This window comes from Uloborus diversus, chromosome 9, assembly GCF_026930045.1.
Source record: "Uloborus diversus isolate 005 chromosome 9, Udiv.v.3.1, whole genome shotgun sequence".
Classification (NCBI taxonomy): Eukaryota; Metazoa; Arthropoda; class Arachnida; order Araneae; family Uloboridae; genus Uloborus; species Uloborus diversus.
In genome coordinates this window covers 66,705,157-66,726,838 of record NC_072739.1, presented here as the reverse complement: position 1 = coordinate 66,726,838, position 21,682 = coordinate 66,705,157, and the positions used below count along the sequence as shown (strand labels likewise).

Sequence of the window (21,682 nt, the reverse complement as noted above, 5' to 3'; positions counted from 1 at the left end):
TGTTTATATCACAAAATTTTTTGGTTCAGAAGATCAAATTGGGAAAAAAATGGTTTCTATACACAAAAAAAGAAACAAAAATATGCAATTTCTACAAATGAAATATATCAAAAGAAAACTAAACCAAAATTCAAAAAATGCAAATCAAAAAAACTATGACAAAAAGTATAACATAGCAACTAAAGATTTAACATGCCAGATCATTTAACTGTTTACACCAATGTGTTTAGAAATAGGAGCTTAGCAACACATAATAACATGCAAATCAATAATATTTTCTAACATTTTCTAGTAAAGCAAATAGCAAAAACATATGCAACACTTAAGTTTTGATATAACTCACATAATGCTACAGAAAACTTAGAAAATAAAATCACAGATACTTCTTAACAAGTCATCATAAAATAGCTGCTAATGTTTTTTTTTGGAAATAAAATCTTGACAAAAAACTGTCTACATTTTATGCAACTAATTTTCATCTTCAAAATCACATTCCAGTTGTTCTAGTTTTGCTTACGTTAGAAAAAACCCTGGTGGCAAAAATTAAAAACTAATACTCAGCATGACATATTGATGAACAATACCTGTAAAAAGGGTACAATAAAAAAATTCACTAATTTTAGTAATGCCAAACATATGATTCCTCTCTAAAAATGCATGACAGCATGTAGAAACTTGAAATTGTGTGAAACACTGCACATAAAATAGTTCCGGTCAACAAAATGGCGGAGAGAAAAGTAAATACTAAGTTCCTGTTTTAGCCCTCAGTTGCAAAAAACGTTTTAAGAATCTGAATAAAAATGATACAATTCCTACGAGACTCTGTTTTCATAAGATTAGCATAATACAAGTCTAGTTACCATTAATGTTTTAGCTCTCTTAGATTAGTATGATTGGCTTTGCTTTCATCCATGGAATACTATTCAAACATAAAATATAATGATTTTAGGGAGAAGGAATGACAACAGCAGGACCTTCAACTCATTACGTTTTAAATGACAAAATTTTTATTTCACATCAAGCAGAGATTTTTTCTCAGTAGATCTTTGCTAAAATTTTAGGCCAATAATCTTTTTCATGTTACAGTAGATTAAAATCTATTTTTAGCAATAGGAAAACATGAGGAATTAACTGAAAACATTTTTTTTTAATTTATGATTTTTTGTGTGTAATGATAGTTTTATATTTTACTCACAGAAGAAAAACTAAGACAACTGAAAGTTCCATACATGAGTTATACCATACCAACATCAAATTAATTCAAACACTATAAAATCACAACAGAATACATAAATGAATCATGCAATAAAACATAGGATAAAAACACTGTGCAATAATAAAAAAAATATGTAAGGTACAGGTGACTTACAAAACAATGCAACAAGTAAAACTATTCAATTAGAAAACTGAAATACTGATTGAAAAAACAAAAATTTTCATTATAGATGGACAATATAAAATGGTGCAAAGTAGTACATTTCAAAGTGAGTGTTTCAAATAATAATAATAACTGATTTTAGGTTAACCATTTGAATTTGCATCTTAAAAAAGAAAATGTATGATTACCCTAAAACAATCACCTAAAAAGGAAATTTAAATATTAGGAAGTAAAAAAAATCCCCTTGATTATATTTATTTATTGTTATTTTTTTTTAATTATTAGCTATGAATTGCTAAAATGTATTAATTTCAGGCAAAGTTTAAAAAAAAAAAATTGCAACTGTTTGACTAAAATATCAAATTTTACATAAAATATTAAAAAATATGGGTGCGATTACATGTATTGTTTTCTACTGTGATAAAGAGAGAAAAAAAGCAAACGCTCTTATTTTTCATAGCTTTTATGACATTACATAAACTAATAAAAATAACTTCTCTGACAAAATATAAATAAATTGACAAAGAGGCCAGCGACCACTTTTATTCATCATTTAAAAGTCACAAAGAACTATAAACATTCAAGTGAGTACAATAAAATTTATGGTATGTACAAATGATTTAGTACCAATCCTGATATTGTATTAAATAAGATGACTTCATATGTTTCTGTCCTTTACAATAATTTTACAAAATATTTCACAATCCTTCTCATCGCTGAAAGAAACGAAACATATTTCTCACACAGGAGAACATTTGGACCCAAACTACAGAAGATTGAGAAAGAAAACATTGTTGTTCATTAATTATTTACAATCTGAGCCAGCAATAAGTAGCTTGTTATCAAATGCTATCTACAGGAAAAACCGTTGTTTTTGTTCAAACGATAGTAATATAAGCTTGAAAATCACCACACATACAACAGTTAAATTTTACCCAAAATAAAACAAGATCTAACTTCTACACTTGCAGACATACAAGTACACACAAATTAAATAAAATAAACAAACATAAATAAGGTAACTACTGCAGCAAGCAACACTTGATTCTAGAGAAGGAGAACTTGATTTTACTTAGACCAAATGCTCTATTAAATATTGTCAGTTAAGAAATAAGTTATATAATATAATGCAAACAAAGGAGAACATAAAGGGTAGATGCTGATTAGAGAATATTGGTAGATTAATATAAAAAACTTTTTCAAATCAATAAATTAACTTTTACCATTGCCATACTCGTTGTCACGTTTAAAAAAATAAACCAAAACTTAGTTTAACTTTAAAATGCATTAGTATTATTGTGCTAATAACAAAATGCTTTAAAAATGAAAAGGAAGTTTATGATTTATTTAAAACTAAATCCACACATCTGCATCCATAGAGAAGCATTAATCGAAATATTGCTTCTCTAAGTTTCAAAATAATTCCTAACTACAGCAAATAATTAAATAATAAGAGCAAAAATTACAATCACACATCAACATTTTTTCAAACAACTCTTATACATCATCTTCACAAGAGATCAAAATTTAGGCACTCACATCAAATTTTCCTGTAGAGTTTTATTCTTTTTCATTTTATTTATGTTTTCCCTTATTCAGCTGGTTAGTTACACACACCAACCGAAAATGCTTACTTAAATTACAAGACTTTTTTTACAGAATATCTTTGAAAATTTTAGGGGTTGTGTTTATAGATAAAAATACAAATGCAATGAATCTGTGCACTTTTAAGGGGCAAAAATTTTTTTTACACGAAGCAAGATTTTCAACTATATCTGTACAGTTAAAATTTCAAAGAGCTACCATTCTATCAAAATAAGTGCAAAAGCTTACACTGAAATCTCACCAATGCAAACATGATGACACTACTTTTAGCAAGTTAGTGCAAATATAAATATATGTACATAAAGCCGTCCTAGAATTTCGTGCAATATTATATGAATTATTTCAAAAAACACAATTTTGCAGAGACCTTCATTGGATATATGTGCTTTAAGGTCTGAGCTTTCTTTCTTTTTCTTTTTTTGAGAAATTAGGGAATGAAAAATTTTAAACTTCTATAAAGTTCACTGTTATCTAACAATTTCATAAAAATACATAATTTATTTTCAGCTAACAGTTAAAAATTTGCTAAAATTAAAGCAAAAAAAAAAAAAAAAAATCTGGTAAAGACAATCTAGTTGCCATGATATTACATACATTGGTCGATATATAGGATTGCTTACTAATAGGCACTTTCAGGTGAGTATAAACTTGATTTTATTTTATAAATCTTGCAAATAAATGAAAGTTTTATAGAAGGTCTATACCTGTAATTTTTTTATTATATTTATTACGAGATTTTAAGCATTTATTCCTTAAACTCAAGTAAAAGCAAAGTTGACAATCGTATTGCATTATGCTATGCATTTATGAGTACTAAATACAGCATTATGGATTCAAATTCTCTCTAAACAAATTTTATTTCAGCTTTGTAATTCTGGTGGGCAAAGCCGAAATTTTAAACCCTATGTACAGATAAAATTTTTCACATTATTCCACAAGCAATTGATTTAATATTACAAACCTATGAAATGTTTTAAAAATCTTCTTAAAAAGTGAAAAATTACGGCACACCAAAATAAAGTTAAAAATGTTTGCAAAAGTGAGATTCATGGCATTTTTTCTCTTTTGAATATAATAAAAACAAATTCCAATTGAGGAGCCCATGCATTATAGTTGAATTAGCCTCAAGTATATTATAAGGCACAAAACTGCAAGTCCTTTATCTAGAACAATAAATATTTTCTTTTATGTAACAGATGAAATATAACACTTAACTATTGCTAGATTACACTTTTCGTTGTAGAAAAGTAAAACGGCAGTGCTTTTGAGATAACAATGATCAATAAATAGAAATACTTTTCCTAATACTAAAAAGGATAATTTTAAAAACAACACAATTTGTGAATAAACATTTTAAAAATACCAGAAAATTATACTGGTTAATGACAATAACAGTATTGCAAAACGTTGCTGGTGCATTTTTGAATTTAAATTATACTACTATCACAATACAAGAAGCATAATTGATACTCTTATATACAAGTTAATTATTTATTTAAAAGTATCAATGTTATTTTGTAGTAAAAGACATGAATAAAAAAAACTAGCACAAAATGCTGCATAACCTGAACAATATTTTTATCAATCTTTACAGAATTAAAAAGTAGTAGGATAGTGAGAGATGAACTTTCTCTTTAAAAAAAAAGAAAGAAAGAATCTCTCATTAACTAAAAGCAAAAACCAGTCATTAGACATAAAATGCCAGTTGATTAAATTTTTTTGTATAGGCCACTGAAAAGTTACATCATACTATCAAATATGTGAATCATTAACTGTACAACAATTTGAGAAACAATGCAGAAAAATAAGTGCCACAAAACAAATGGTTGATAATTTACTTTGAAAGGACAAAAATTAAAATTTTAAAATAAATGGTACTAGAAACTTTTGCTCAAAAAAGTTAGAATATAAATATATTTTTTTTCCAATCACAAAGGAATATTTTACAAAAATATATTTAAAAAAAGTTTGGCTCTCTCTCTCTCTCTCTCTCATTACAGTAAGAACAAGTGTATTTATAACTTTAAAGGGTCTCATTAAAAATTTTCACTGGTTATCTCTTAAATGCTTAAGTTTATCAGGTATTACATTCAAAATATTTTGCACTAAAATAAACTTAAGATTGAAAAATAGCTTTGTAATATTTTCTTATGATTATTTTTAAAATACAAAAGAGGTGGATATTTTACATGCAACTTTATTCAAAAAGACAAATGACAAATATTTCCACAAAATAGCGATCATTTTAAAATATAAATTAAATGATGCTATGAAAAACATTTAAAAGAAAATTTTATAGTAAAACATATTAATAGAACTTTAGTAAGAAACAATCCGGAATTTTGCCAATATTACCAGGTATTACAAAAAGCAAAATGGAAATGATTAAGAACTAAAATCCGAAAACAATCCAAGAACTTTTTTCAAGAGAGCCAAAAAAAAAATACTTGCGTTGGGTACATACAACTTATGGTATCTTCTCACACATTTTTCAAATATTACAACCGGAGTTAGCACTTTAGGCATTCTTCACTTTGTTTAGCTTGGTCTTTAAGGGCATCTTTTTTTTTTTTTGGCATTTAGGTCTTTTTCTATTTCGAGTTCTCAACTATTTAAAACGAAAGAAAGAAAAAAAGGGAAAAAAAGAAATAAACATTTCCTTTAAAAAAGTCATATTTTTATGGGGTAAAATCTAGACAAAAGGATCACTAGCTAAAAAGTAACGATGTTTTGTACTTTGAATATATTAGATTTAACAAAGAAATATAGATGAAACATTTTGGTGAAAATATTATGTTTTAGTGTTAAAATCTATATTAATATTATAAAGAGAGAGGGCAGATATTTGTGTGTTTATATGTTTGAGGTAATCTCCAGAACCACTGCACCTATTTGAAAAATTCTTTAATTATATGAAAGGTGCTTTCTTACTCAGTGACAATATAATTCGAAAAAATCCGATAAATAGTTCCTTTTTTTATTCCAATTTAGGCCCAAATTTCATAAATTCCCAAATATGGGAGTGAAAAATTACTTGCACATATTAATATTATATATCGTTGAAAAGGGTAGAATTTTCCGCGTTCTAAACAATTTGTTTCAATGCTCTAACTTAATTGTGGCGGGAGTAATTTGTGATTTTAGCTCGAACATTTTTAGGCTGAGTTGAAATTTAGGCACTACTTTCTTCATTAAATCTATCAATAAAAAGTGAAGGATTTGTTCCAGAATTTTCTTTTTGACACCATTGGAAAAAGCGACATTTTTTACTCCAGATCTCTCTCGACCTATGGTCAAAAAACTTAGCTTCTATCTTCAAAGGAAAAAAAGTTACAAGCGTTTTTAAATCAAATTCGAAAAATGTTATTTTGATTCAGGTTGTCAACCATTTTATTTTTGCATTTCCACGGTTACGCTTTTTGAATCCATTGTTTCTTTATTTTGCATTTAATTTCTTAAACTTATTTTATTTCGTGTTTCCATGGTTACGCTTTTAAAATCCATCTTTTGCATTTTAATTTCTTAAAAGAATTTTAATATCTGTCCTCATTGTTTGGAAGGGTAATTTTGCATGGTGTTTATTTTTTTTTCCCCTTTTATCTAAACCTGATTGTTGAAGATATGTCACTTGAGAAATTTTTTATTCTCAAGGTAGACCGGGCAAAGCAGCTCTTAATATATAAAGATTTGAAAGCTACTGTTAATGTGATTTAATACTTTTTTGTTTGTTTGGCGAAACATTTATTATTTTCAGAGGAAAAATATCCACTTCACTCGCAAAAGGGCTGCGTTCTGGTAGCGTGGTCGCTTGGCGCGTTAGGCGCTGAGAAGTTCAGCCTAGGATTATTGTTTTAAAGCAAATTTAAATGTAATTCATTGTTTTGGTGATTTATTTTGAAAGAAAAGAAACTTTTTGATTTGTTTTTATTTGAGTGAAATGTACGACACTTTCTCCTTTTTTTCTGACGATGACTTTTGAATGTTCCGCTAGATTTTTTTTTCCTTTAGATGGATGAATTATGAGAGCATGGTTGCTGGGAGAGTTTGGCGATAAACAATATAGTTGCGGAACTATTTTTACATTTGAAAGATATTATTTGGTGTGTTTTTTTGTTTAATTGGCAAAATATTTTAAATTACAGTAAAAACTGCTTCACTCTCTAAATAGAGTTTTAAAGCAACTGTAAATCTAATTTAATGATTAAGTTTTAAATTCCAAAGAAACTTCAATAGGTTATTTTTTTGAAAAGGTGTGTATGCATTTTATACAAAGAAAAATGATCATTTCACATTAGAGGGGGGAGGGGCCGTCTATTTTTTTTATTCAAGGAACTTCCATTAAATTTTTAGCACGAGCATTGCTGTGCGGGTACTGCTAGTAATGTATAAAGAGCATATTTTATAGCAATAATATGTTAAATTAATACTTAAACTTGCCTAGTTATGTGACCATATTAAAGAAAATGAAAGTTGTCAGAGAATGAAATGTCTTGGATTTTCTTCTAGAGTGTTAAAGCAAAATCTTATAATTCGAGCAACATCATGCAAATTGAGTTGTATGGAAACAAAAAGAAAATAAAATGTTTTCATTTTGTATGAAAATGTAAAAGCAAAATGGTGAGCTCAAAATCATGTTGTAAAAAAAATTATTATTTGTAGTGAGAATATAGATTGAATATATTTTAGACTAAAAATATTATTTCAGTGAACAAATTGTCATTTTGACAAAACTGTCTAAATAATTAAGAGGTAAAAGCACACATCTGTAACAAACCATCACCCTGTAAGCTAATAGATGTGTTCATTTTTGCCCATAAATCAGATGTTCACAATCGGTGGTCAGATTGTACTTATCTGTATTTTTGAAGGGTTGACAAAGGATAATGAAACAAGTCAAAATCCATTTGCAAAATAATTCTAATAAGTGTTTTAGCCTACAGAACAGCAATCATCTGATTGCATTATATTAAATGTATTTTTATTGCTAACTTTAGAACCTCACAGCTTGCATAGTACAAACCTTACACTTGCATAAAACACTAATAAACAGGGTGTTCTGTTTTAACCAGCAAGACCTTTTTTTTGCAACCGTTAGTCCTAGATGTATACTTCCAAATGCAAAAATGTTCAAAATCAGATGCAGAGTTAAGATATTGAAAGTATTGAGCAAAAAAAAAAAAAAAAGTCTAAAATTATGAAATTAAACTTTTTATATGGGCCCTAAGTCCCTTAACTATTATTTAGAGAAATAATCTCCATTGAAAACTATTACTAACACAAAAATTTGACATTTGTGCAACCAAAACTCAAGGATATATTCCAGTAAAGTTTTAAGGGACCATACAAAAGATGAGATTGGAACTTATCTCTCCCTATGCACACATGTAATTTTAAACACTTGTTAACCACTATATTTTCCCCTAAAAGGGGTTATTGAGGGTGAGTGAAAAGTGGTGTAAATCACAAAACGCTGTTTTTCATATCTCTGTGAACATTAGTCATACTAATTTCAAACTTTTTCTGTTGGAATTTTTCAATGGATATTATTTCCCTAAATAAAAGTTAGGGGACCTGGGGCCCGTATAAAAAGTTAAATTTTGTATTTTTTGATTCATTTTTATTTGTGCTTCAAACTTTCAATATCTTAACAATGCATCTGATTTTGAAAATTTTTGCAATTGGAAGTATACACCTAGGACTAACGGTTGTGAAAATAAAGGTCTTGCAGGTTAAAACAGAACACAGAGTATATATTAATCTAGAAGGCATATTTAACTTCCAAAAATGAAAGTTTTACTTTTTGTCTTTAATATTGAATAATCTTACAGTTGTAATTTTAAAACTACTTACAAACACTTTACAATACAAATTATTTGTATGCACAGATTTTCAATAGGTAACTGTATTACAATTTTAAAGAACTAAATTTTCAAAGCAATTTTTTGGTAATGTACAGAGCATCACAAATTGCATAAAGAAATATTCTCTCATCAAAATTTGCTTTTCTTTTTTTTATTATTATTAATATTATTTTTTTTTTTATCACAGACAAGCATGGAATAAAATTGAAACAATTTTTTGAAACTTTAAAGAAGTTTTTTTTTTCTTGTTATAATATGAAAAGGATTGAAATTATTACTACTACTGAATAAAAGCAACAACTGCTACACAACCTGTAAAACCTAAATATGTTTGCACTACCTTTCTTAATTCAAGGATTCAGAACATCAAATGAGAGTAATTCTAGATAAACAGAAATCAAAATTGAAGTAAATTTTAATGATAGTTCCATGCTATTGGCAGTCTAAAAAACACATCTGTTAAATTGTATAGTAATATGAAATTAGACTTTTTTCCCATCAGTTATCAGTTACAACCAGCAATTAAAAGAATATCCCACTCTTATTATTTATGTCGATTTAAGAACGCATAATATACTTTATACATATTTTTTGTTACACTTCTCAAGAATTTAGCATCCGTTTGCTTAAGATTTTTTTCAAAGCTAAAGTGCACTTTGGCTGAAATAACACTTTTCAAGGGCTAATTTTCACTATTGGGAATATCACATATTTGAAACAATGAGAGATTGCTAAATTTTTAGAGATGTAATATATTTTCTAAAATACAAAGAGCCAATTTCGCCAATGATTCTAACACAATTGGGATGGACTACATTACTTATAATTTTTCTACTATGTCTTAAAGAAAGTTCAGAAAAGAAAAAAAAAACTGTTCTGTAAAGTACTTAGCCATTGCAGTAAGTTTAGAAGTTAGGTTTTAAGTTAGAAATAGTCCTTAACATGCTAACACAAGAAGTGCTTTAAAATAGGTCTGACTAAAATAATATGCAAGAGTAGAAGAAACTTCCTGAACAAAAACTACCTTTTGCATTTCAAAGGATGCAATTTATTATCACTGAAATCATGTTTTGGATTTGAAAATAAAAACAAATAAAATATTTTCTAAGCTTACAACTTTTTTAGCAACCCTACATATATGAAACAAAAAACGCTAAATACCAACCATGCTAATACATTGAAAATTTAAAATTTATTTGTATAAGCATTTTCTTAAACTAAAATAAAGGGAATGCAAACATACTGAATTCACTATGACAAGGAACTAAACTCACCACAGGAAAAAAAGCATATTATGTACTTTTAGAACTATTTTTCAAGTATGAATGATAAAATATATTACAGTCGCAAGGAAAAATGTTTACAAGAAATCAATAAGGCACACTGATCCTACTTTTTAAATTTCTAAAATAAGATTAACGGCGAAAAGTGCTATGGTTTCATAAATGAGTTAAATTTCAATTTCAGACAATACAAAAATCTAAAATGTGTGTTGTTAGTTTAAAATTGCTGGAGTTCTGAAAAGAGGCTTAGGGGAAACATGACAAAAAGAAAAAAGAAAAAAATTTGATTGAAAACTTAGTAAACATATTGTAATGACAAATGATATGGAAATAATTTGCTTTCAATCAACATCACTAATTTCTTAGACAAGCACAATTTTCTGATATTGAAATTAAAGCGTGTATAATATTGTTCTAAGTTCTTTTTTACATATGAAAGGAGTTTAGTACAAGTATGAAAAATACTGTTTCTCATGACCTTTAATAGAAAAATACGTATGCCACAAGAGGAAAACAAAATTTTACATCAGATGATAAATTATACAAATGTTCATGTATCTAACACTTTACTTTTTGATATAAAAATTTATGAATGTTACATAGTACCTTCACTGTAAACCATGAAATTTATTTCATAGTATAATTAAGAGAAAAAGCTAATAGTGTTTACAAATTAAAATTTTTCAAACATACTATTTTAAATGTTGAATAATTTTAACTGTAAGTGCAAAGTTCAAAACAAGTGCATCATTAAATTGAAGGCCAAGACTAAAGAAAAGTCAAATGAATTTTCCCAGTAAAAGTAAGCACCATCATAAGGCACAAATTTTCAAGTTTCTTAAAAATGTGAATTAACATTTATAAAATTTAAAATGGGCTACACTATTAAAAGTTATGATTAATCAATTCAAGATTTAAGTAATATGTTTCAGAGAAAAAGAAATTAATGTCAACTGTAATCAATAATTTCATACATTTTCCATCAAAACACTCAAATATTTAAAATGGATTAAAAAAATATAAGGTTAATTATACAAAATAACATTAAGTGCATGTTTACATTCATGTGCACAAGAAAAGAAATATACCCTCAAAAAACTCAATCAATTTTTAAAAAATAGTAATAATGAGATTCTTACACATTTTTATAGGAAAATTTAGAAACAATTTTTTTTTCAAGTACACTTTGTTGGAAATAACATTTACTCCCAAGTAACACAGATAAAAATTCTCTCTCGCTCATCTTTCGCACACACACATACATGTTGCATATTCATCTCTGCTATTATCAGAAGTTACAGTCAAAACAAAACACATAGACACCAAAATAAAGCTAAAACAAATAAGTAAAACAGTTTAAAACTACATCATCTCATGTTTAAAATCAAGTAATATTAAGTTTTGATACAAAATTAAGCTTATACATAAAAATTTGTTCTGACTAGTATAAAAACTCATGTTTCAATAAAAGTTCAAAACTACACGGATATATGCAGCAGTCTCGCGATTTCCCATGAAGCTGAATTAACGCAAAGCAATTCAATCTTCAATTAAGAAACAATCAGATATTACCACAGAATAGAGCTCTGTGCTGAAATTGCCAGCAATTTCCCATCGGCAGTTTTATTGCATTAAGAAACAAAGCCGTGTATGACCAAGCCCTATTTCATGGTTTACAGCTCCAACATTTGGGGCAAAAAGAAAAACATTCATAGTAAAGATATATATATATGTTACAGATCACTCTCCCCTGTGTGGGAAGTCATTGACCCTACCTGCCAGCCTCGAGGTAGGGGATCATGGCGGACGGTCAAGGTCATTTCATAAGTGGGAGCTAAAAGAGCCATCACAGCATCTTTATGAGAAGCTTTGCACACTTCAGCACCATTAACCTGTACAAAAAATTAAAGATTATTTTCCCATGAAAAGCTTCAATATTTATCAATTAATTTAAATACTGGGAATATTAGGGAAAAAGCTTCAATATTTATCAATTAATTTAAATACTGGGAATATTAGGGAAAAAATGATTCAGCAGACAATAAAATTTCAATTACAATCGCTGCTATTGGATCGAAAGTGTGCCATTCACAAAATTAGCAAACTGAAAAGCAGTTCTTTCCCAAATTGTGTGATCTGAAAAATGGATCCTCTGGAGTAGGGGTCTGCAAGTAAGTTTAACTAGAATGCGGATACTTTTGCGAAAATTTCTTCGAGGTCCAGAAAAAAATAGTATATGTCTTACTGAGACCTTCCAAAAAACTACAACTTCTTTTGAAATATATACAAAATCAAGCTATTGAGCATTATTAGATCAGAATGTCAATATTCATCACTTAATGCTTCTTTCTGCTGACCAGGACTGACGAGAGGCCATGACAGCCTAGATGAAAACTAGGGGTATAGCAGTTGTTACCGTCTCGTAGCACATTTTTTTCTTAATTTTGAGCCAATTGTCTATGCAGTAATATAAAAGTTCATACTTTCTTGAAAGAAAAAGCTTGTATTAAAAAACACATTTACTGACACTATTTACATTTATCTAGTTTAAATTCTTTCAATTAAAATGGCCAAATTCTTATGATATCACCTTCATCTTAATAAACAAAATCTTATTCTATTTTACGCTGTTGCTACAAGTCAAAAGTAAATTCTTTGTTGCCTCAAGGCGGAAAGGATGATCATTACTTGGTTTCAAGGCTTATCTCCATCAGCGGTTGTGGGGGCTTCGCTCAGACTAGTAGTATAAGTTTTATACACTTTATGGGGGTAGGGGGACCTGGCAACCAAACTGACAAGGTGTCTACCATGTCTCTCAGTGGCTTAGGGGGGGGGGTAAGTACTTGCTTCAAATACAAATAGACATGCTTGTTCTGGTTTCAACACAGTAGCCAAACTTCATAACCTACTAAAGGGTTGACCACGGATGATGTCTTTTAGGGGGAAGTAGTCATGTTATTGTGAGTTTGTGAGGAGAGTGAGAGTAAAAAGTGTGATATCACACATTTTGGTCGAAATGAATTTCTTTTTAATAACAATATGTCCAAGTAATGATGTGTCACATGAGACATCAGGAAGAGGGAGGGTAAGGTGAAGTGTAGCACTTTGACAAAGGAAGGAGGGGGGGGTCAAATATATAGAAACAAAGTGTGACATTATGGACAGACTATTTCCACAAAAGTTGATAATGCAAAGGACAAGGGGGTAATTCCACATCAAATCAATTTTAAAAAAAAGTTTTTGAACTCACCATCACTGATTTTAACGACAATTGGTGTGAGGGACACATATTACAAGATAAGTAATCCTGCCAATTTTTTGAATTCTACTTGAAAATTTTAGGAAATACAAGGCTGTTAAAAAACTGAAAAAGGAAGAAAAAAACGAAAAGTTGTGACATATAATTGTCTTTAACTTTTCTACTAATTATAGTAGAATAAAAATCAAACACCATTGTAAAGCCAAAGAATAGAGCTTTCTAATGATATAAAACATGGCTTTCTTATGACACATTTGTTTCAAGGTCAATCACCATGACTTTTGACCTTGAATATCTCAAAACATGACACCTTAGAATTTCTTCAACAAAATATATTTTACAGGTCTAACACTATTCTTCCACTACACCAAAACTAAGACTTGGATCGCAGTGGAAAGGTACTGAAAAAAAAATCAGGAATGTTCTCATTTTTTTCGTTGTGGATTTCCATATGTCGGGTCAGTCACCTTCTGGACCTCTTCACCATTTCTGATTTTAATGAAATTTCCTGTGAAGGACATATATGACAAGATAAGTAATCCTTTGAAGTAGAATTCTAAAAATTGGCAAGATAAGTAATCCTGCCAATTTTTAGAATTCTACTTCAAAAAAATTTACGAAATACAGGGCTGTTACTTAAAACGTGAGAAATAAAAGAAAAGTTGTGACATGCAAATGACTGTTACTTCTATCCTAATGCTAGGAGAATAAAAATTCAAAAACCATTACAAAGCTAAAAAAAGAGCTTTCTATTGAGATAAAACATGACTTTTTCACCACAGGTTTAAATTTCAAGGCCATTCACAGTGACTTTTGATCTTGAATAACTCAAAACACCCCACCTTAGAAAAAATGTATATATTGTAGCTCTAACACTGTTCTTCCACTGCACCAAAACACAGGTTGGGACTGCAATGGCAAGGGACTGCAAAAAAATCAGGAATGTTTACATATTTTTGTTACATGCTGTACACTATTTCTGTCCTAATATTATTGTTTCAATGCTTTTGGTCTTTCTTCATAAATTATGCATATTTTGAAAAATTGACAGATTTCTTAAATAAAAGCTGGAAAATGACAGATATTTTATTTGATAACTGTAATGTTTATCTGTAATTAGCAACAGATGTTGGAAATAAAAACAGCAAGTTTTAGCCTATGACAAAGCTTCCTGTATTATGGCAGAGTTTTGTTTGTACTTCATGAATAATGCGTCCAAAAATTGAAACAATATAAATAGGACAGAAATAACGTGAAACATATAACGAAAATTCAGTTGACTCTCCAAAACTCCCAAGGGATCGGCTAATAGCTTCAAGTTATCAATAGTTCGAGTTACGGGAAGTTGTATATAAATATTCCTGATTTCTTTTGCAGTACCTTGACATTGCGGCCCCAGCCTAAGTTTTAGAAAACAAGAGCTATAATATGTATATTTTTAAAGAAATTCTAAGGTGGTGTGTTTTGAGACATTCAAGGTCACGGTGAATTAAACATGGTGAACACTTGTAAATGTTCACACCATTGACACACGGTGAACCTTGAAACAAACCTGTTGTGCGAAAGCCATGTCTTATACCAATAGAAAGCTCTGTTCTTTAAGTTTACAATGGTTTTTAATTTTTTGTTCTACTATAATCAGGATAGAAGTTACAGTCATTTGCATGTCACAACTTTCTGTTTTTTTCACACTTAAGTTTTTAACAGTCCTGTATTTTGAAAAATTTTTAAAGTAGAGTTCTGAAAATTGGCAGGATTACTTATCTTGTCATATGTGTCCTTCAACCGAAATTTCATGAAAATCGGAAATGGTGAAGAGGTCAAGAAGGTGACTGACCTAACGTATGGAATTTCACAGTGTAAAATATGTGAACATTCCGGATTTTTTTCAGTAAATTACCATTATTGCGATTCCAGTCTAAGTTTTGGTGTAGTGGAGGAATAGTGTTAGAGCTATAAAATATATTTTTTTGAAGAAATTTTAAGGAGGCATGTTTTGAGATATTCTAGGTCAAAAGTCTTGGCGTATGACCTTGAAACATAAACCTGTCGCAAGAAAGAAATGTTTTATATCAATAGAAAACTATTCTTTAGCTTTACAATGGTTTTTGAATTTTTATTCTACTATGATTAGGAGAGAAGTTCGTCATTTGTATGACACAACTTTTCGTCTTTTTTGTGTTTTTAGTTTTTTAACAGCCCTGTATTTTGTAAAATTTTTAAAATATAATTCTAAAAATTGGCAGAATTAGTTATCTTGTAATATGTGTCCCTCACACCAAATTTCGTTAATATCGAAAATGGTGAGGTCAAGAAGGTGATTGATCTGACATGGTATTTATTGCTCAAGGCTTTTAGAATTTCTCATATTTTTCACAAAATTAATGATTTTCCATGGCATGTTTTTATCGAAAGATAAATTCCTTCAAGATCGTTCCAGGTTTTCCCTGACTTGTGGAAACTCTGTTCAGAAATGCTTTGAAATTGAAGTCCTACAAATAAATTTCGGATGAATCTTTAAAATGGGTAAGAGGGGCTTTGGAGGAACTCCCCCGGAAAAATTTTGAAATTTAAGTCCTAAAATCAATCCTTTACGCAATCTTTAATGATGTTAGGCAAAGAAAGCAACTAGAAAGGTCTTAATACACAATAATCAGGCCGTTCAGTTGGAAGGGTCGAGTGGGGTGGGATTAATTGCTCCCCCAGGCAACATATTTACATGCAAGTGGGCATGGGTTTTGCTGTTTTCTGGAATGAGTATACACCCTTTACTTCTCTTCCCCCCCTCCTTCAGAAAAGTTTGAAATGATGGATATATGACATATACAATCAAATACCTATATCAATAGATATGGCTTGAAACAATCAGCTGAAAACGGCACAATACACTATAAAAAAATTTTGAATTTAAATACAACAAACCTAATCAAGGAAACAGAAAAGTGTTCTCATATTTAGAATCAACACACAACATACTGTAAATATCAGTTAAAAATTAGACAAAAAAAAAAAAAAAAAACTTATGGATACAAGTGTTAACCTGTCTTTAGTTATAAAAAAACATACCTTTAAAAGTCTATCACCAACTTTTAGTTTTTTAGTCATGGCTGCTGCACCTTCTGGGACGATCTGCAAGTAATACAAAATTAAAAACCAAAGCAGCAACACATTCACAACAAACATGCAGTAATGTATTACAATAATTATCAATATCTCTAGTGAAAAATTGCATTACATTCAAAATACAGCCAAGTTTCAACTATGCAGAATGAATAGGGTCTGGTGGGATAAAGTGGTCATAAAATCGTAGGTTTTCAACTTAATTGAATACTAAATACAATAAATTCTTTAAATACTTAAACTTTTTTTGGTTTCATTTTACATTGCATTATTAAAGAACACGGTACATTGATAGCCCGGTCAATTTAGACATAAAAATAGTGATCAAATAACAAAAATTCCGGGGAAAGCTAAATTTTTGTAGGGATCTTGGGCTTACTATTACAAATAAGGTGCCAAAAGTTCCCATCGATCCCATGTGCGCAAAAAAAGTTATTCGGGGTCAAGGGTCAAAATTTTAGGTTTTTTGAATTTTTCTCAAAAACGGCAAGTTTTATCGAAAAGTACCGCAGACCAAAGTTGTAGATCTCAAAATTCTCTATAAAAATGGTCCTTATGATTTTTTCCTCCAAGACCAAACCTTCCCAGATATTGCGTACTCTCAAAAGACAGCCAGTCATTTACAGAATCCCCTCTACTTGCATGGCCTTGAATAACATCTGGTTATTCTAGTCCGTGTGGCATCGTTCACGTACTCAAAGGGGCCGGACCTACTAAGGGCATGGGCGCACCCCTCAATATCGCGGAGCCCCCCCCCCCAAGAAGCAAGAGTCCCCCTCCAAAAACTGAGAAAAATACCCCTCAAAACAGCCCCCCTTTAAATGTGTTTTGAGCTCTCAAACTGTAACCACATTTCATACAATAAAACATAGTTTGGCTGGCGAGTCACATTATTATCTTGACTTCTGACAATGTTTGGCCTTAGTGATACATTGTGAGTAAGATTTCTGGATTCTAATCTGACTCTAAGAAATCCATCTCTCTTGGTTAGACAACAAACTGTGTTTGACGCTTCTTCGTCTAATTTTACGCATCGTCTCACTGCTTTAGTATAACGTGAGGTATTGGAAATCATATAATTCAGTAGTTACGTCCTCAAGCACCATTTCTTTTAAAGTTTTATCTGATATTCCTTTTTTAAGAAGATGATCTGAGTTTTCCCACTTCTGCTTATCAAAGAACTCAAGTTGAAATCTGAAATTGTAAATTTTCGTTATACAATCGAATTTTTTAAACTTGCCAACGTACTATGTTTAGAACATCAGCTCTTGTTCTGTAAACTGGTTACTTTGAGAATCTAAAAAATATAACACTAGGCATTGCGGATGACCATCATCAGAGAACTTGTTTCAAGACGGATTACGACGATCAGTTCGAAGATGGACAATGAACATGTATAATTCCAGATTTCAATTTTGAAGCAGAGAGACTGCTATGAGCTCATCGATAAGCAGAACTGGTAAAACTCGGCAGCTCCCTCTTTCAAAAAGTGGACTTCCGATAAAACTTTGAAAGAAATTGCTTGGTGGCGAACCTACAGAGTAGTATGGTTTTCAAAACTTCACGTCATACTAAAGCAGCGAGACGATAGGTAAAATAAGAAAAAGAAGTGTCAGGTACTCAAAACCTCACGTGTCATACTAATGCAGTGAGACGATAGGTAATATAAGAAAAATAAATGTCAGGTAGTTTGCTGCCTAACCAAAAGGGATGGATTTATTCGAGTCAGATTCGAATCTAGAAATATTAAGCCGCAATACCATCAAGCCACAATTTCAATCAAGACTGAAAATTATGAGAAGTAAAATAGTTCAACTCGCATGCAAAACTTATGTTTTATTGTAATCAATGTGGTTGCAGTTTGAGGGCTCAAAACCCATTAAAATTTCTTTAGCAACGTCTTTTGTTTCAAAGGGTGACTGATGTGGGCTGTTGCAAGCCACATTATTTTAAAATTTTTATACTTAACCTTTGTTTTCTATCATAGGTAAATTTGACATTTTGAGGCAAAGTTATCTGCTAAGGGGAGAATTAAACATTTTTTTACTAGATAAGAAATGCTTTTATTTATTTATTTTTTTTGTATGTATGTAAGAATTAATTAATATGAAAACAAACTTTTACAAATCATAACTTCTAATTTTTTTTCTCTAAGTACGGAGCAACACGATGTTATTCAATTCTGACTATATTGGTCAAATTCAAGACTCAACACATGTGTGGAACTTTAAAATACAGTTAATTATTAAAATGATCTTATGCAATGTGTAATCTACACAAAAAGCCTGCTCTTAAAAGCGATAACATTAAATTTCTCAAATTTTGATATTTGATGAAATTATTATAACTTTTTCCAGTTTTTATGCATTTATGGTCAACTTCGAGGCGCGAGCGACACCTCAAGATATTTTTTGCGGTCGAAATCCTTTTGTTGAACCAAATACCTCTACAAAAGGCAATTTTTCCAGGCTATTACTTAGCGTTTATCAGATTTTGATTTTTTTCAATCCACCCTAATGAGCATGGTCAGTAATTCAAAAGTAAGTCCACCTCGAACAAGAGCGGGATTAAGTGAATCTGAATCCAGCTTTTGTTGTAAAAAACACTGCTTATTTTGTGGCGAGGAAGCGGATGAAGAGACTGAGAAGAACAAAACGCAGAATTATGGCAGAAAAATTTAAAGTTTCCACACTTACATTCAAAGAATCACTTTTAAAATTAGCTAAAGATCGTTCTGAGGTGTGTCAAAAGCTGCTCTTGCACGTTTTAATTTTGAGTATGATTTAGTCGCTGCTTTATGAATTTTTCTTTCATTATTCTGCGTTTTCTTCTTCTCAGCCTCCTCATCCGCTTTACAGCCACAAAATAAGCAGTGTTTTTAAAAACAAAAGCTGGATTCAAATTCACTTAATCGCGCTACAGTACGAGGAGGACTTACTTTTGAAGTACTGGCCTCTTTATCCTCACATTGCTGTAGAGATTGAATTTTTCCGGGTGTATGATTTTCTGCAATCCACGCGAATTGTAACGGATTTTTGACTTCTTAAATAATTGGCATTCTTATAACTTCTCCCGAGACTTGCATCGATTAAAGTTGGCATTCCATAACTGCCCAGCACAACAGTTTCACCTTCAGTCAAAAGTTTATTGCAAATAAAGCGAAATTGTTACATTTTTCTTAAACATTAATCAGCACAAACAACAGTAGACGCTTGTGATAAATACGTTTATTCACTCGAACTGCACGTTTAACTCTAAAAGAAGCAGGTACGTCAGGAGTGCCCTCCCCCCCCCTAGGAGGGGTCACGGCCCAGACTGCGCCATCGAAATTTTTAGGGGGATTGTTTTGAGGAATATTTTTTATTTGGGGGAAGGCATGCTTTTGGGGGGGATTTCCGCGAAAATGAGCGGGTGCGCCTTTGCTCTTAGTGGGTTGGGCACCTCTGGGTACGTGAACGATGCCACACGGACTAGAATAGCCAGATGTTATTCAAGGCCACGCGAGTAGAGGGGATTCTGTAAATGGCTGGCTGTCTTTTGAGACTACGCAATATCTGGGAAGGTTTGGTCTTGGAGAAAAAAAAATGATAAGGACCATTTTTATAGAGAATTTTGAGATCTACAACTTTGGTCTGCGGTACTTTTCGATAAAACTTACCGTTTTTGAGAAAAATCCAAAAAGCCTAAAATTTTGACCTTTGACCCCGAATAACTTTTTTAGCGCACATGGGATCGATGGGGACTTTTGGCACCTTATTTGTAATAGTAAACCCAAGGTCCCTACAAAAATTTAGTTTTCCCGGAATTTTTGTTATTTCAAATGTGTAAATTGACCGGACTATGAGTTTTAGGAAAATAAATATTGATTTAAGTAGCGTTATAACACTTTCTTTTCCCTTTGTCTTTATGACCACTTTACCCCATGGGGTGGGGGAAAGTGGTCATAGCATGGGGTAAAGTGGTCATAGTTAAAACTAGATTCAAAACCATTATCAAAAAATCTAATATTTGTATATTTCGGTTATTTTTATAGTTACAAGTAGATGCACAAGCATATGTTGCATACACGAGTATATACGTGTCGTGTAAACATTAGTAAACACGTTCATATATGAGTAGATACATGTATGCATCAGATACATGCATGCACGTGCCTACTCAAGTATATACGTGTATACACGAGTATATACGTGTCACGTGTATGTACGGGTATATAAGCGTGTAAACGAACATCATATGAGTGTATGTATGCACTTGTATCTCGAGTATATACGTGCATACATGAGAATATACGTGTACGTATAGATGCATATATAAGTGTACATACACACATGTACGAGTATACATGAGTTAATTCGTGGATACATCCAGTGCGTGTTTGTACGTGTCTACTCCAATTGTGAAGCATTAGTATACGTATGTTTACGTGAAAACACGATTATATACCTGTATAGACGTATATACGTACATTTATGTGTATACAGCAGTACATGTATGTATACTCGAGTATACAAGCTTATATACATGTGTGCCTACAGAGTGAATCCAAGCTCTTGGGCAAAAATCTAAGGGGTGTGGGAGGGGAAGATAAGAAGGAAAAAAGTATAAGGAACTTACGTTCGCTGATGTGCTACATGCACACAAAGCCATAAACTGATGGATGCAAAACAAATCACAAATTTGTTACACAAATATGATTTTACCCAAGATTTTAGTTTTTAAGAAATATTTAGAGCAGTTGTTAAAAGTTACGGCGTGTAGTAGCTCTAATACAAGCATCGCAACAAAGGCGCAGCGGCTGATGAAAGTTTTTCAAAAGTCTTGTTATTGCAACAGAGTGTTCTTTGTGATTGTGACGCACATGTATCACAGCTACAGGCAGCAAATTTCATCAATCGCTTTAAAATTTTCTTGAGACCTAAAATGTTGTGTAAAACTGTCTTTGTGTAATAAATTTTTGACCTGTTTTGCATCCATTAGATTCTGGCTTTGCGTGCATGTAGTGCGTCAGTATTGTGTTTTTGATCTTATATTCCTTATGATTCTTACTTCTCATCCTCCCCTCTAACACCTTTTAATAATTTGCCGAAAAGTTTAAACTCACCCTGTATACTTGTATATCATATGCTTGTATGTAAGTGTTTACTCGAGTACTTACGCGTATATACGTGTCCAC

At 30.9% G+C, this 21,682-nt stretch overlaps 1 protein-coding gene across 1 annotated transcript in view; it reads right to left on the bottom strand.

Annotated features, from left to right (window-relative positions):
- The window catches only part of LOC129229831 (protein scribble homolog), a 116,263-nt gene that overhangs the window by 35,255 nt on the left and 59,326 nt on the right, over positions 1-21,682 (bottom strand). The window contains exons 25-26 of the mRNA XM_054864204.1: positions 16,453-16,515; positions 11,903-12,019 (exon numbers count right to left, since the gene is read on the bottom strand). Of these exons, the coding sequence (XP_054720179.1) occupies positions 11,903-12,019; positions 16,453-16,515 (180 nt within the window). The remainder of the gene's footprint in view (positions 1-11,902; positions 12,020-16,452; positions 16,516-21,682) is intronic.